Here is a 15,489-nt window from a genome sequence, read left to right on the forward strand (position 1 = left end):
TACTTCCTAAGCAGTAGTATTGGATTTCAGGATTAATCACAGCTAGGGTGGGCAGAGAGGAAGGGTCGGCCAGACTCCGTTAAAGGTGTCTGAGGGGTTTTTGCCAAGATATTTTGTTGTTCCTGTGAGAATTGTGTTTTAACTGTTATTTAGTTCAGCATCATGAAAATTGGTGGAAACTCGTAGCGTTTACCGTGCCCTCTCTATGGAAACAGAGGGCTTATGGAGAAGGGTCATGGGGGGGGAGGGGGCGGTGTTGGGTGTAGGTAGCAGGTTCGTAGTGGCCAGACTGGAACTTGGAGTGAGGGCCAAAGTGGAAGTCTGGGCCTGTGAGCTTCGGCACCCTGGGGGCCTCGGGCCTGCACCCTTAGGTGGCGGATCAGACACGTTCTTCCTGGTGCGGGCCTGGACTGGCTCAGACATAGGAGAGAGTCTAAATCTAAAGATGGGGTGAGCCCTGACCCAGCTCTTGGAGAGTTGGCAAAGGTCGAGACAGAGGCACTGAGGCAAAGGGCTGACAGTTCATGAGCCATTCTGAGAGGAAGATCTCTTCTGTATGTGTTTTTATTATGTTAGCCTTTGAAGTGAAGAATACTAATGAGTCTCCTAAGCAAACGGGAAGATGAGTGGGGCATGTGATTATCTGAGCTATTTTCCTGATACCGGAGGCAGTTTCGCCATCGGTGATCCGGGCTCCCCGGCCGGCTAGCACGTCTAGTCCGCACCGGCGAGAAGCTTTGGTGGCTTTAGCGATGAGCACCACAGGCCTAGAGCTTGCAGGGTTGAGAGCAAAGAACCTTTTCTGTCACACAACTCAAGCTTTGATAGCCCCTCCGACTGGCAGGAGACTCACCAGGAAGCTCCAACAGAAGGATCTTGGTATGAATCATGACTCATTAGCCAATAACAGCCTATGGGAGCCATATGCCTTCCCTTCTATTTTATCTGTGCCTCCTTCGTGTGCTGTGGCTTGACATTGGCCTGCAGATTCCACCGGGATCGACACGGATTAAAGTTAGAGCAGCTTGGTACCTCTCCGGGTGACGTGTAAATTTAAGGGGCTTTATTCATCTAAAAACTTCTGGGTTTTAAAAATTATGTAAGTTAGTCCTTTGGCAACTTTGAAATTATGGACGACAGCTGTTTTTATAAGCAAGCTCGAGTCCTTTCCCTGGATTTAAGTAGTCTCCACGCCCAGTGTGGGGCTTGAACTCCCGACCCTGAGATCAAGAATCAGATAGCCTACCGACTGAGCCTCCCAGACGCCCCCTTTTCCTGGACTTTTTGACTATCAGAAATAAGGGAATCTAATGGCAAGGAAGGGAGAGATGGAGTCATGAGAGAAGGTGGAAAGAAAAAAAAGGAAGGAAAGAGGGTTAGAAGAAACTCAGCAAAGTCCAGTAGATAAAAGGGAATCAGAAGACTCCTACTTTAGGGGCGCCCGGGTGGCTCAGTGGGTTAAGCGTCCAACTTTGGCTCGGGTCATGATCTCACAAGTTCGTGAGTGTGAGCCGTGCATCAGGCTCTCTGCTGTCAGCACAGAGCCCACTTCAGATCCTCTGTCCACTCTCCCTCTGCCCCTCCCCTGCTCATTCTCTCTCTCTCTCTCTCTCTCAAAAATAAATAAACATTAAAAAAAGAGGCTCCTACTTTATAAGGTCTTTTGAGAAAGCAACCACATGATCTGTCATGTGACATAAATGATGTAGCTGAAGTCATTCATATATAGGCTGCTTCAGAAAGTTAATCCTCCCTAGCGAGCTGCTAGACAGTTTTGCAAGAACATTCAAGTTGATAGTGATGGGCTCTATGGAAGAGGGGCTGGTGAAGGAGCTAAGCTGATTTCTTCATATGCGAAGACTAGGAGACTCCCTATTTATGGAATAAAAATGTGCATTTTCCCCAACACATGCCATTCCTCCAGCTCAGGTTGGTTAAGATCGTGTCTATATCATTTTCTGCCATTGTCATGATTTTCCCCAAAGTGCTTGCTGAGCCTCTCCGTTGTTGGCTAGGATATTAGTCGTGAGGAGCCCAGGCTGCAGGAAAGCTGGTCATGATGTGCATTAGGGCACAAGTCACAGTTCTCGGTGCCTGATCGCTTCCTTTCACCGAGGAGGCTGCTGGCGTCGCGCAGCTCTCGGGGGTTGTCTGTTCGCAGCGACTATTTTACTCAGAGCTTATGATCTGCTCTGCTCTTGGTGTTCATGTTAAAACAAGACAAGCCTTGTCATCGGTGATTAATTTCCTCAATTTGTACTTTCTAGTTAATGAGAACACACCCCACTGCCACTCTTCAATTCCTGGAAAAGTTTTGGAGAATAGTTTAAGATAGCATTGAGAATAAATGATCTCTTAGACAGAAACGCCAATCTTGACAGAAACCTGTTCATTTACATTCTCTCTCAAGTAACCGCTAGAAACATCTGCTTTTTTCAGCTCCTTTCCATATCGGTGGAGGCAGTTTAATGTGGACTAGATAGCTATGATGTTGGATTTGACCTTCCGCTGGTATTTAGAGCTATTTTTCCTAGGGGATATAATGATCTATGGAATAGGGAAGAGTCTGATCTTGAGGGTGGTTTTTCATTAAAAAAAAAAAAAAAGGCAGATTCTTGGCCAACCCCTGGGACACCCACCTTTATGCCTCTTCTTGGCTCAATTTGGTCGCATTCCTCTAGTTCCTCCTCCCCATTCTTAGCAATTAAACGTTGAAGTGTCTTGGTATGTTATCGGGGTTGTAAGTTCAACTGCTTGATGTATGACTCACTTCTGCTGCCCCCTCCCCCTTTTCTTGTTTGCACAAAAGAGAGCCATTTGTTATATATCCAGAGTCAAAAAGTCCTCACTTATTCTTTGACTGTTACAGGAGGGTTTTTTTCCCTTCTGTGTTGGGAGAACAACAGATGGAGGGAGTTTTACCCAAGAAAGGAAGCATATACGATATTAGAAGAATTTCTGGGAGGCCAAGGTCACTATGTTTATTAGAACAAACAGATTGTAGTCATTTTATGGGTAAGGGATTTCTCACTAATTTGGTTAAAAAAAATTTTTTTTAATGTTTATTTTTGAGGGAGAGAGAGTGACAGAGCATGAGCAGGGGAGTGGCAGAGAGAGAGAGAGAGAGAGAGACAGACAGACAGACAGACAGACATAGAATCTGAAGCCGGCTCCAGGTTCTGAGCTGTCAGCACGGAGCCCGATGCGGGGCTCGAACTCACGAGCTGTGAGATCATGACCTGAGCCGAAGTCGGATGCTTAACTGACTGAGCCACCCAGGCGCCCCTCAAGGTGTTAGCATTGCAAAGGGTAGAGAAAAGTTTCACATGCAGAACTTAAAACCTATTCAGGGAGATGAGACACCCAATAAAAATGGCATACAGGGTGCCTGGCTGGCTGAGTCTGTAGAACGTGTGACTCTTGATTGCGGGGTGGTGAGTTCGAGCCCCACATGGGGCGTTAGAGTTTACTTAAAAAAATACTATATTGTTTAAAGGTGGTACAGAGACCAAGTGTTCTGTGAGTCCAGCTCACTGTGATCTGAAGTCACAGGAGGCTTTTTGAAGGGGGTAGGGCCTCAAAGGAAGGAAATCAGGAGGTGGGTGTTGGAGGCAATATATGTACAGGGCAGGTGTGTTAGGGGAAGTTGGCTGGTCATGGGAGGACAAATTTCATTGGATCCATTGGTGTCACCCTGTGCCTCAGTTTCTCCTCTGTAACATGAGGTGATAATAGTAATCCTCATACAAGGTCGTTAGGACGATTAAGTGCTATATAATATGAGGAAAGCACTTAGCCAGAGACTGTAAGGTAGTAACCCCTCCACAGATGTCAGCCATTTGTATTTAGATTATTTAGATTTAGATTATTAGGAGGATTGTGGGAACACCTTGAATGTGGGATCGGTCATGTGCGCCCTACCCTGTGGGTGATTGAGGGTCGCCAAAAATTTGAGCAGGGCCGTGAACCACTGAAATAAAGCTGATAAAGTAACCCGTCTGCAATGAGAAGGGCGGATTTGTAGACCTTTCCCACTAGACTTTGCTTCAGACTAAATAGTTAAAAAAAATCTCCGGTGCCCAGATATGGTGGAGTTATTTAAAAAAAAAAAAAAAAAGAAAGCTATTTGATTTGTAACCAGTTTCCCAGAGGGTAGACCTATGTGATATATTAAAAGCTGGTAGGACTGTAAAATGATAGGGTGAAGAGAGATAGGTGATATATTAGGTTGCCAACGTACTGGTAGGGGTTCTTCAGCAGGATTATGCTCCTGACATTCTGGTATAATTAACTGCAACTTGGTTTTCTGATAAGTCCTGGGGTTTTCTTCTCTATTGTTTCTGTCGTCTTGCTCTCCTGCCTTCTCCGCTTCCTCGCTGCCCCTTGTCTTCTGTTCTGAGACTCAAGTAAGCTTCTCCAGCCCCGTTCCCACCATCACTCCTGGCCCACCTACTTTGCCTACCTACTTTGCTAAATCGTTCAGAGCATTCTTTCTCAGGGCTCCTGGTTCATGTAATCTAGCAGTAGAGAAATTACCCTCCAGGTAACGCACGTAGGTGAACACCCTTGAGATTTGGTAGATCGCATGATAAAAGGCTCTCCTGACTTGAGGATACTTCGGTGCTCGAACTTTCCTACCCTCCATCTTTGATTCAGCTGAGTGACAGAAAGCCTTTGTTCTGGCTCCAGAAAGGGTCATGTGGTAAATGTTTAAAAGGTTGTCATCCAGACAGCTCAGGGTTTTAAGGAGACTTGGCAAGACTCGATCCCAGAGAATTACCTCTTTTGGCTTCCTTTCTGTGTTACTCTTCTGGGTGGTCTGAGTGGGCCACTGGTAGGATCCAGGCCCCTCACTGAATAAGGTGGGGCAATTTTCAGCTGTGTCCACCATCTAGGAAAAACAATAAAGGCGAGGAGGAGGAAGAATACGGACATTACAGAGAAGTACCATTCTATTGCATGCAACCACTGGAGAATCTGTACTGGGGAATGAATTATTCATTCATCATTTCTTTTGCAAACTTGTATTGAGTCTGCAGGTGCCATTGTAGGTACTGGGGATGTAGCAATGGATGAGATGTGGGCCTCAGCAGGCTAAAAGTGCCAGGCAGCGAATAAATAAACGGATGAAGAAGATATATTTGGATAGCGATCGCTGATTGAAAAAGATAGAATGTTGTGCCATCACGAGGGCAGGTGGTCCTCTTAGAAGTGACAGAGTGAACTGTGTGGATATGGGGAGGAAGAGGATTCCAGGCCAAGGAAACAGTGCAAAGACCCAAGGGCACTTGCGTGGGGTGTTTGAGGAACAGCAGGTAAGCCGGTGTAGCTCGAGTAGCATAATTAGAAATAAAGCCCAAGAGGTCATCTGAGGCCAGATCACGTACATCATCGTAGGCTATGGTGAGGGCTTGTGGTCTTCGATGGGAAGCCATTGGAGGGTTTGGGCAAGACTTTCTTTGTCATCCTCCTGGCCTTCTGATTCTAGTTCTTTTTTGTTTGTGTGTTTATGTATTTTTGAGAGAGAGTACAAGCAGAGGAGGGGCAGAGAGGGAGGGAGACGGAATCTGAAGCAGGCTCCAGGCTCCGAGCTGTCAGCACAGAGCCCGACGTGGGATGTGAACCCACGAGATCATGACCTAAGCCGAAGTCGGACATTTAACCGACTGAGCCACCCAGGTGCCCCTGATTGTAGTTCTGTCCTTGACTTGCCTGTGTGAACTTGAGTGAGCTGTTGGTCGCTCAGTTTGCTGTTAAGTAAAGTGTGGCTAATTAGCTTATTATCTCCAGTGACATTAAAAGAATTAGCTGTTGGTTACAAAGGACTTGAGGGCTGCAGAATGAGAGGTATGAGACAGAGTAATTGCCACTGTTTGATATAGTCCTTATTTTATTTTATTATTTTTAATTAAAAATTTTTTTTCATATTTATTTATTTTGAGAGAGAGAGCACGAGCAGGGGAGGGGCAGAGAGAGAGGGAGAAAGAGAATCTCAAGCAGGCTCCTCACTGTCAGCACAGAGCCTGACCCGGGGCTCGAGCCCAAGAACGGTGAGATCATGACCTGAGCTGAAACCAAGAGCCGAACACTTAACTGACTGAGCCACCCAGGCGCCCCGATATAGTCCTTATTTTAACAGCTCCCCAGAAGTTGAAACCCGACATATAGCCCAGACTCTCAGGATGAGAAGAGATCTTCCAGATCTTTCAGATCTGTCGTTGCAGAGCCTGATTTCCATAGAAATGACTTAAAATTCCTTCCTGTATCAATTGCATTTCGAGCCCGTGAGAAATTGCTTGGAGAGGGTGGCCCCTACCCTAGGAAGGCTGCTGTGTAACTTGTTCAGTTTCGATACGATTATTTGTAGATTGTGAAAAAAAAAAAAAAAATGGTCGTATAGATCCGGTGGCCGGATCCCATTTTACAAGTGAGGAAGCCGAGAAGCAGAGTCTTGAGGACAGCTTCATGCTGGTGAGCAGGCGTGCTGGCCGAGAATCAAGGTCGGAGGATTTGCAGGCATCTGTTTTCTCCCCGGATTCATGAGCTACCTACCTCAGTACCCCCATTTAGACATAATTGCAATGTTACAGGAAGTGATTTACTGTAATTTCAGATCCCTTTCCCTCTCTATTGTAATGATGTGCTTTGCTAATATTGGAAGTGGCGGCTGCCACAAAACGTCTTTGCTTGGTGAGGCAGCTGTACGTGAAAAAAAATTTCGCGGACTATAATTTGACTCCGTACCACAAGTGTTTTGCTCTGTGTTTTCCTTTCCCTTGCCACGCTCTTTGTTGCTGGCTATGGACTCTGCAAGTGGATTCTACTCGAGTTTTAGGTTTGAATCACAGGTCAGGTTCTAACGGGGTTGTAATTTTCACCTGGGAAATGAGCTTTCATTTGTGCCATGCATAATTACTGTAATAGCTTTGAAACAGGGGTGTTTTATTCCTTTGGGCACAGTGTGTCGTTTTAGGTTGTCTGGTCTCATCATTTTCATTTATTTATTATTTTTAAAAATTCTTTTTGTTAAAAGTTTTTTAAATGTTTGTTTTTGAGAGAGAGAGAGGCACCGAGCGTGAGTGGGGGAGGGGCAAGGAGAGAGGGAGACACAGAATCCGAAGCAGGCTCCAGGCTCCGAGTCGTCAGCACAGAGCCCCATGCGGGGCTCGAACCCATGAGCTGTGAGATCGTGACCTGAGCCGAAATCGGAGCTTAACCAACTGAGCCACCCAGGCGCCCCGATTTTTATTTTAGAGAGAGAGCACATGCAGGGGAGAGGGGCAGAGGGGAAAGGGAGAGAGAATCCTAAGCAGGCTCTATGATCAGCATGGAGCCCGGGCTGGTAGGGCTCGATTCCACGACCCTGGGATCATGACCTGAGCCAAAATCAAGAGTCAGATGCTCAGCCGAGCCACCCAGCACCCCTGGTCTCGTCATGTAAATAACAGATATGAACCATTGTCATGAAAATAAGCAAACATATACAGTTGACTTGAACAGTGCAGGGAAGTGGGGAACGGGTTAGGGGTGCCGACCCCCTGCGCAGTGGAAAATCCCTATGTTAAGTTTTGGCTCCCTGAAAACTTAATTACTGATAACTCGTTGACCTGAAGTCTTATGGATAACATAGCCAGTCAATTAACACATATTTTGTATGTGATATGTATTATATACTGTATTCTTACAATAGACAAAAGAAAATGTTATTAAGAAAGTCATAAGGGGGGCGCCTGGGTGGTGCGGTCGGTTAAGCATCCGACTTCAGCCAGGTCACGATCTCGCGGTCCGTGAGTTCGAGCCCCGTGTCAGGCTCTGGGCTGATGGCTCAGAGCCTGGAGCCTGTTTCCGATTCTGTGTCTCCCTCTCTCTCTGCCCCTCCCCCGTTCATGCTCTGTCTCTCTCTGTCCCAAAAAAAAATAAATAAAAAACGTTGAAAAAAAAAAGTCATAAGGAAGAGAAAATACATTTACAGTATGGTAATGTGTTTAAAAAAAAAAAATCCATGTGTAAGTGGACCCGGGCAGTTCAAAACCACGTTGTTCAAGAGTCAGCTGTGTGTATGTATTTGTGTGCGTATAAAATCAGCACTGTGATTAACGTTTTCCTTATATGTGAATCTAGGTTTCTTCAGCTATAGCTCCTGTAAACTTAAATGTAGGTGAATGAAATATGAGAAGTATATATCCTCATATTGTGAGATCACGCACACACACTTTCTGTACCTTCGTAGTAATATTTGCTTGATTGGCGTTGCAAAACAAAGTGATAATTTTCTGTTTGGACTCCTTTCTGTTGATCTGCAAACCCACATGGCCGCTCCCTGAAATAGAAGCCGTAGCATTTACCAGTCTAACCTGTTAGGGTGTTCCTCGCACTGGTATATTTTTGTCATTCGTTCTAAAATCAGTGATACTGAAACAAGTTGAAATTAATTACGAGCGTATTATTTCTCTTCATTGATTTTCCTAAAAAGAAATGCCCCTTAAAATGTATATATATTTGCTTATTCATGTTATGGAAAAATAAATTGTTGGCATTTCAAATACTTGGCCAGAAATTGTCATTTTCGAGAATGATCTTGCCAAATAATACTCTTTCCATAATTAAAGTTCTTCAAATAGTCTGAGACTGTACTGGATAATCAGATGGGTGATTGGAAGTGGCAAGCTTAAACCTTAAAGCCAACTTCTGTAAGACAAGAAGCATAAGAAAGTGCTTCCTCAATAATCACCAAGAGCCTGTGTCCCAGCCTCTTTCCATTCCCACCCATTCCCACCCTGGAATGATGTTAGATCTAGCATCCTGGGGAATTTTACCAGAACAGATGCTTGACACAGTCTCCAAGCTGTGGCTTATTAAAAGAAGCATAGGCTCATCAGAGAGCTCCAAATCCCCCCTTCAACCTCTTTGATCAGGTCTAAGACTTCGTAAGGGAGCCTAGAGGGCCAGCAAGAACAAATCCGACTGTCTACCTCCTTCTCCCCGTTCCTGTGGGTTTTGCTGTGAGTTGGTAATGAAAGGTTCCTCCGTAACTGTTGTGAATGCCTGATTGCAAATCACAATCCCATTGGGCTTATTGACTCAGATCTCAGCATTCTGGGCACTCGGGGGACAACTGGGAGGCAAGCAGTGACTCTCCCTGTTTCCCTGCAAGTACATTCTAGGCTGGGCTTCCAGAAATGAGGACATGGAACAATATAGGCGAGTCCACTAAGGTGTGCAGGTGAGATGAAAATACATCATGGGGGCTATGTGTATGTATATACATTTTGTATTTTTATTTTTTCGCCGTACATGTCTGTTTTTTTCTTCAAACTTCCAGAATATTTTTGTATTTGTGCTTGGATTTGTGGTGATGTGAATGGAATTATGAGAACCCACTCATGGTTTTGCAATAAAATGGGGGGAAGGACGCTACAGTGAAACGGACAGTGAGCCAGATACAAAAAATGCTTTATAGACTTGACTTTTTAAAAAGCTTATTTTCAGTTATTTTAGAGAGAGAGAGATAGCAAGCAAGCAGGGGAAGGGCAGAGAGAGAGGGAGACAGAATCCCAAGCAGGCTCCGCACTGTCCGCACAGACCCCCTCCCGTGGGGCTCGAACTCACAAACCATGAGATCATGACCTGACCCAAAATCAAGAGGTGGGCGCTTAACTGAGCCACCCAGGTGCCCCAATGCCTTATCAACTTTAAAGTGTTAAAACAGGGGCGCCTGGCTGACCCACTCAGAAAAGCACGTGACTCTTGATCTCAGGGTTGTAGGTTCGAGCCCCACGTTGTGTGTAGAGATTCCTTAAAAATCTTTAAAAAAAAAATAAAGTGTTAAAATGTGTTAAAAAACGAAAAAACAAAAAAAGGTCTTCTCTAGATTAACTGAGAGGAAATCACTTGCCTTGAAATTTCTCATCTTAAGAAAGTGAAGATAATTGTAATTCCTAATAACTTCTCAGAGTTGTCTGAAGATTGTCCAGATGTAATGACTGTGGCAAGCCCTTCAAGGTTTTTAGTTCAAATAAGCTGTTCAAATGCATTGTATATGTAACAAATGTATCATTGCTGGGTTTTCCCCTGTAGGTATTCAAGAGACGGTATTTTTACTTGACTCAACTTCCTGACGGTTCATATATTCTCAATTCCTATAAAGATGAGAAAAATTCAAAAGAATCTAAAGGTTGCATCTACCTGGACGCCTGCATCGACGTTGTTCAGGTAAGGCTATAGATGTTATCTTTTCTTCTCTTTCTTCTTCTTCTTTTTTTAAATGTTTACTATTTTTTGAGAGAGAAAGAGAGCCCACGCATGCCGGTGCACGTGTGCGCACACACACACACGTACTCACCAGGGAGTGGCCGAGAGAGGGAGACAGAGGATCAGAAGCAGGCTCTATACTGATGCGAGGCTCGAACTCACGAACCTTGAGACCATGACCTGAGCCAGAGTCGGGTGCTTAACCGACTGAGCCAGCCAGGCGCCCCTCCTTCTCTTTCTTGAAGAGGGTTATCAATCAACTATTAAGAACATCAGCATTTTTCTGTCTTGGTCAGTGGCATCTCCATCCACCAAAACATTTACACTAGGAACCTGTTCTCGCTCTGTGCCAGTATTCAGTCAGAGTCTGGCTCCAAAGTGCTTCTTGATCTCTTCCCTTCTTTCCGTTCCCTTCCTCTGGTTCTCCTTTTTGTCTGCTCTTGCCTAGAGTCTTGCCTTCCTGCCTTCTGATTTGTTATCTTGTGGCAGCCCATCTTCCTCAGACATAGATAGGGTCCTTCACTTGTCTACTTAAAACCTCTTGGTTCTTGATTTATTATCTTGCAGTGGGAGAGCTAAACCTCTTACTGTGACCTTACAGGTTACAGTGATTTGGCCTCCCCCCGCTTTCTAACCTCATGCCCCCTGCACCCCTTATACAGCTCATGTTATGCTCTACTCCGCTCATGTTGGGATTAGAGGGACTGTCTCTTATTCATGTCTCTGTCCCCTGTAATAATTAGCAGCGTTGTGGACTGAGTAGAGGCTTCACAAGTGTTTGCTGATTTGAATTACTGAGGGGGCATGGACAAAGATGCAATGGGAGAGAGGGCAGACAGATGGCGTAAGTAGGAAGTCGATTGGTCAAGAGATGGAGCCATCACTACAGAGCCAGCTGATGAAGAGGCAGGAGATGCTGGTTCAGTGTCCTCATCCTGCCTGAATCTTATTATCAATCCCACTTACTATGAATTCAACTCAAATGAGATTGTCATGCGGATCGAATAGAAAACACTTTAAAAAATAACAAGATCTGGGGCGCCTGGCTGGCTCAGTCGGTTAAGCATCTGGGTCTTGATTTTGGCTCAGGTCACGGTCTCACGGTTCATGAGGTTGAGCCCCATGTCGGGCTCCGCGCTGACAGCATGGAGCCTGCTTGGGATTCTCTCCCCTCCCCGCCCTCACCACCACCCCCCCCACCTTCACCCCCCCCCCCCCCGCCCTGCCCCTCCCCAGCTTGCACGTGAGTCTGCGTACGTGCATGTGTGGGTGCGTGCACGTGCACGCTCCCTCCCTCTCTCTCAAAATAATCATTTAAAAAATATATAAAGATCTATGTAAATAAAAGTTACCTATATATAGAAAGCTACAGCTTTCTTATCTTACTGGAATAAAGAAGGTACGTGATTCCTAGATTTTCTCGATTAGCTCCGGTCCAGATTGACTGTCCTTTATAATGTTCCCAGCCGCTGCTTTCTCCTTGCATTTATGATTCCCCCTCCCAAATATTTTCAAATATATAAATCTTGATGATTTGCTACTGCCGTTTGATTTCATGCTTTGCTATACTTTGAAGATGAGAAGGAGGAACTTTGTTGGTTCCTTCTTGAATCATGACCACGTGGTGGAAAATGACTGATTCATGAACCTTTCTTGAAATTAATGCTGAGGTAGTGGGGAGCGGGGAGAGTGTGTCATTTCTTTTGTCATGACAGAGAAGGTGGTAATGTAAAAGAATGTGTCATCATGTTTGAGGAGAGGAGGAGGCTTTTATTTTCCTTCTGTGCTAGTATTCAGCATAGGTCATTCCCATAATTTTTACTGAGAGCCACAATTTAATGTGAACCAACCATAGTCTTCTTTTATGCTATTGTGATGCATTTCCTGTTATGCACAGTAACGTGAATTAGGTATCGAAACCTCGTTTTATGGTGGGATATAAAGCAAGTGCCAGGTTTATTTCAAAGCACATCAGAGCTTGTTTCCAAGGGCTGATTTTGAAAATCTATAAATATGCAAGAAAAACTTTAAGCAGGGTAGAAAGAATTAAAAACATTTGCTTATTTTGATGCTGGTGGTTCGATTCTCTAGATATGAAAAGGCCTTAAGTGATAATCCTCAGTCAACAAGTCATGTCTTATGCCAACTTTGTGCATGTAGCACTGTGCCCAGTATAGAGGGGAATAAAAATGGCACATTTGACATGGTCATTCATCGTCTGGGAGTTTCTATTTCTTGTTGAAAGAAGCAGTTCATTCACGACAGTATTGACGTGCATATGTGCTGAGCAGAGGTAAAAATAAACTAATGAAATCTAACATTGAAAAGGTAACTAACTGGACACATGCTTTTTCTTTTTCTTTTCTTTTTTTTCTCTAGTGCCCCAAAATGCGCCGTCATGCATTCGAACTCAAGATGTTAGATAAGTATAGCCATTATCTGGCTGCTGAGACTGAGCAGGAAATGGAGGAATGGTTGCTAACTTTGAAAAAGATTATTCAGATCAATACCGACAGTTTAGTGCAAGAGAAAAAGGAGACGGTAGAAACAACGCAAGGTCAGAATTTTTAAATGATTCATTATCGAGGTAGAGCTCTTATCTTTAATCCATGGGAATGTCCTTTGTGTAGGGTAAATACAGAACTCTTAATCTTGAAGGTTGACCTACTTCCTCATTAAAAGTGACTATGGAGGTTGATGGATTTTCTTTCTTTCTTTTTCTTTCTTTCTTTTTTTTTTTTTTTTTGTTTTGAAGAGTTGATGTTTCATGGGCTCTGACACATGAAATATCACCAGACTAAAACGGATAGGGAATTCATGGCAGATTGTCAAAAGTCCATTAAAGTTTTCCCCATGCTTTCATAATCAAAATTCTTTGCAGTAAATCTGGTAGGAGAGGATGGGGTGGGAGAGATAGTTAGGATATTCTTCTTAGGTGATTAGTAATGGTCTGCATGGTTTGGAACATCTGCTTTTAATGAATTTGCAGAAGATGAAACTAGCAGCCAAGGAAAAGCCGAGAACATCATGGCCAGCTTGGAAAGGAGTATGCATCCGGAACTGATGAAGGTACATCTTTCTTATGGCAACTTGCCTTCAACTGAGACAGTGCAGGATTAGCTATTAGTTTTAATGCTGGATTCCATTTGGCAATGTCATTTCTAAGTTAAAAACCACAGCAAATTAGTGAAACAGGTAGAGATTGTAAGAGAAAAGTTACACTCCTACAGTTGGATTTACAAGGGCCTGCTAACAGTGTAGAATATCTTTTTTTTTCCCCCTAGATGGCAGGAGGTACTGTTAAATTTTTGTGACTTTATTAATGTCATTCATAAAATAAATATTCTTCGTTCAAGGGGTATTGATGCATATTGAACGTGATAGTCTAATGATCTGCATCTGTTAATTTCATGTGAAAATCACATATTCTGTCTCTATGTAAATACATACATACGCGTATATGAATAATTTCATCAGAGAAAGATTTTGGTGACCAGACATCATTTGTGTTAATTACTCCACTCTTTGAAGTTTGAAATGAGCTAACTTGGAAAGTGTAGAGGCGATTATCATACCTATCTTAGTAGGTTACATATTTTACTCTGTGGACTCTATACCGTAGTAGAGCAGAAGCTTATACCCCATTTATTCATTTAAATCCTCATTAAACCTGTTGATATTTTCACTTGATTCTTCTTCTTGGGCTACTAAATTACATAAGCTTAGAAGTTATTTTTTTCTACTTGAAATTTACGCTTCTCTTAAAAGAAAAAAAATTTCCCTTCTCTTAAACTTCACAGCAATTTTCCAAAACTTAGGAACACGCTCATGAGCCCTGATCTAGGTTTTCTGTGATTTTGTAGATTTTAATCTATCCTTTCTGAGTCTTTGACATTCCAGGCTATACAGCCCATTATGTTTTTCCTCAAGCGATGGAATCGGAATTGTATATGATATCCCATGGCTAGCACCGGGTGTGGAGAAGATAGTGTTTTGTCATTCGTTTTTCTTTTGCATTCAAATCTCTTACATTCCTTTTTTGTACTACGGTGGGTTGATCAAGATTCTTGATGTTATGAGAGGCACATAGAAGGTATAAGAACCTGATCTACAGCTCATCATGGGTCGTAGCAATGGTGACTCTCCACCCAGCACACGTTTTTTTATCTGCATTAAGTTATATGGAACTGGGAAATAGTATATTTTTTGAAGATCTGTCAGAGGGTAGTTTCACAAACTAGGTATTTTTTTAAAAATAATCTCTACACCCACCACGGGGCTTGAACTCACAACCCCCAGATCTGGAAACGCACGCTCTCCCAACTGAGCCAGCCAAGCGCCCCACCTAAACTAGATATTTAAATGTTATTTAATACTGTTTTGAAGGAAATGAAGTAACGTTCGGTGTGTATATTTTTAATTTTAGTACGGCAGAGAAACTGAACAGCTAAATAAACTCAGCAGAGGGGACGGAAGACAGAATCTCTTTTCTTTTGATTCGGAAGTCCAGGTATCAATGACCTATTTCTTTAAATAATCAAAGAGTCATCGCTTAGTCAGGTAAACAACATCTGTGAAATGTTGAAACCATTGATGTTTTGTACCACCGGGTCATACCTATTCTGTATTTGTCATGTTCACTTTGAACAAGTAGCTTAACAGCTAACTTCCTCAAGAGGACTGTCACATATGCAAATAGTTTGAGACTGAATACACGTTTGTTTGTTTTTTCCCCTCCTTCCCTATATTCTTTTTAGTTCATCTCCTCAAAAGAGATAAATTAAAGAACCCTTGAAGATGGTGCTGGTACTCTTTTAACCCATTAAATACAAGTGTGATCCAGAGACAGCAGATCTCTGCAGTATAAAGACGTCCTATGAGAAATGTGGTTGATTTTCCACTCTCGATGTTCACGTCTGGCTTGATCCCGCTTCAAGGGGAAATTAGTGCGGGGATGTGCAGGTTTACGGGCAGTTGCGTATTTTAACCTCTTTCGTGAGAGCGAGGCACTTTTTGTACTAAGATCTGTGCACTTCGTGTTTAATTCCGTATTTTCTCATTGAAAGGCTGATTTGGGGGCGCCTGGGTGGCGCAGTCGGTTAAGCGTCCGACTTCAGCCAGGTCACGATCTCGCGGTCGGTGAGTTCGAGCCCCGCGTCGGGCTCTGGGCTGATGGCTCAGAGCCTGGAGCCTGTTTCCGATTCTGTGTCTCCCTCTCTCTCTGCCCCTCCCCCGTTC

General features: G+C 43.7%; 1 protein-coding gene across 5 annotated transcripts in view; it reads left to right on the plus strand.

The window, feature by feature from the left end:
• The window catches only part of DOCK11 (dedicator of cytokinesis 11), a 202,512-nt gene that overhangs the window by 59,476 nt on the left and 127,547 nt on the right, over positions 1-15,489 (plus strand). For all 5 annotated transcript variants that reach the window (XM_045470976.1, XM_045470977.1, XM_045470973.1 and 2 more), the window contains exons 7-10: positions 10,078-10,212; positions 12,631-12,808; positions 13,241-13,320; positions 14,678-14,761. In XM_045470976.1, the coding sequence (XP_045326932.1) occupies positions 10,078-10,212; positions 12,631-12,808; positions 13,241-13,320; positions 14,678-14,761 (477 nt within the window). The remainder of the gene's footprint in view (positions 1-10,077; positions 10,213-12,630; positions 12,809-13,240; positions 13,321-14,677; positions 14,762-15,489) is intronic.

This window comes from Leopardus geoffroyi, chromosome X, assembly GCF_018350155.1.
Source record: "Leopardus geoffroyi isolate Oge1 chromosome X, O.geoffroyi_Oge1_pat1.0, whole genome shotgun sequence".
In the NCBI taxonomy this organism is placed as follows: Eukaryota; Metazoa; Chordata; class Mammalia; order Carnivora; family Felidae; genus Leopardus; species Leopardus geoffroyi.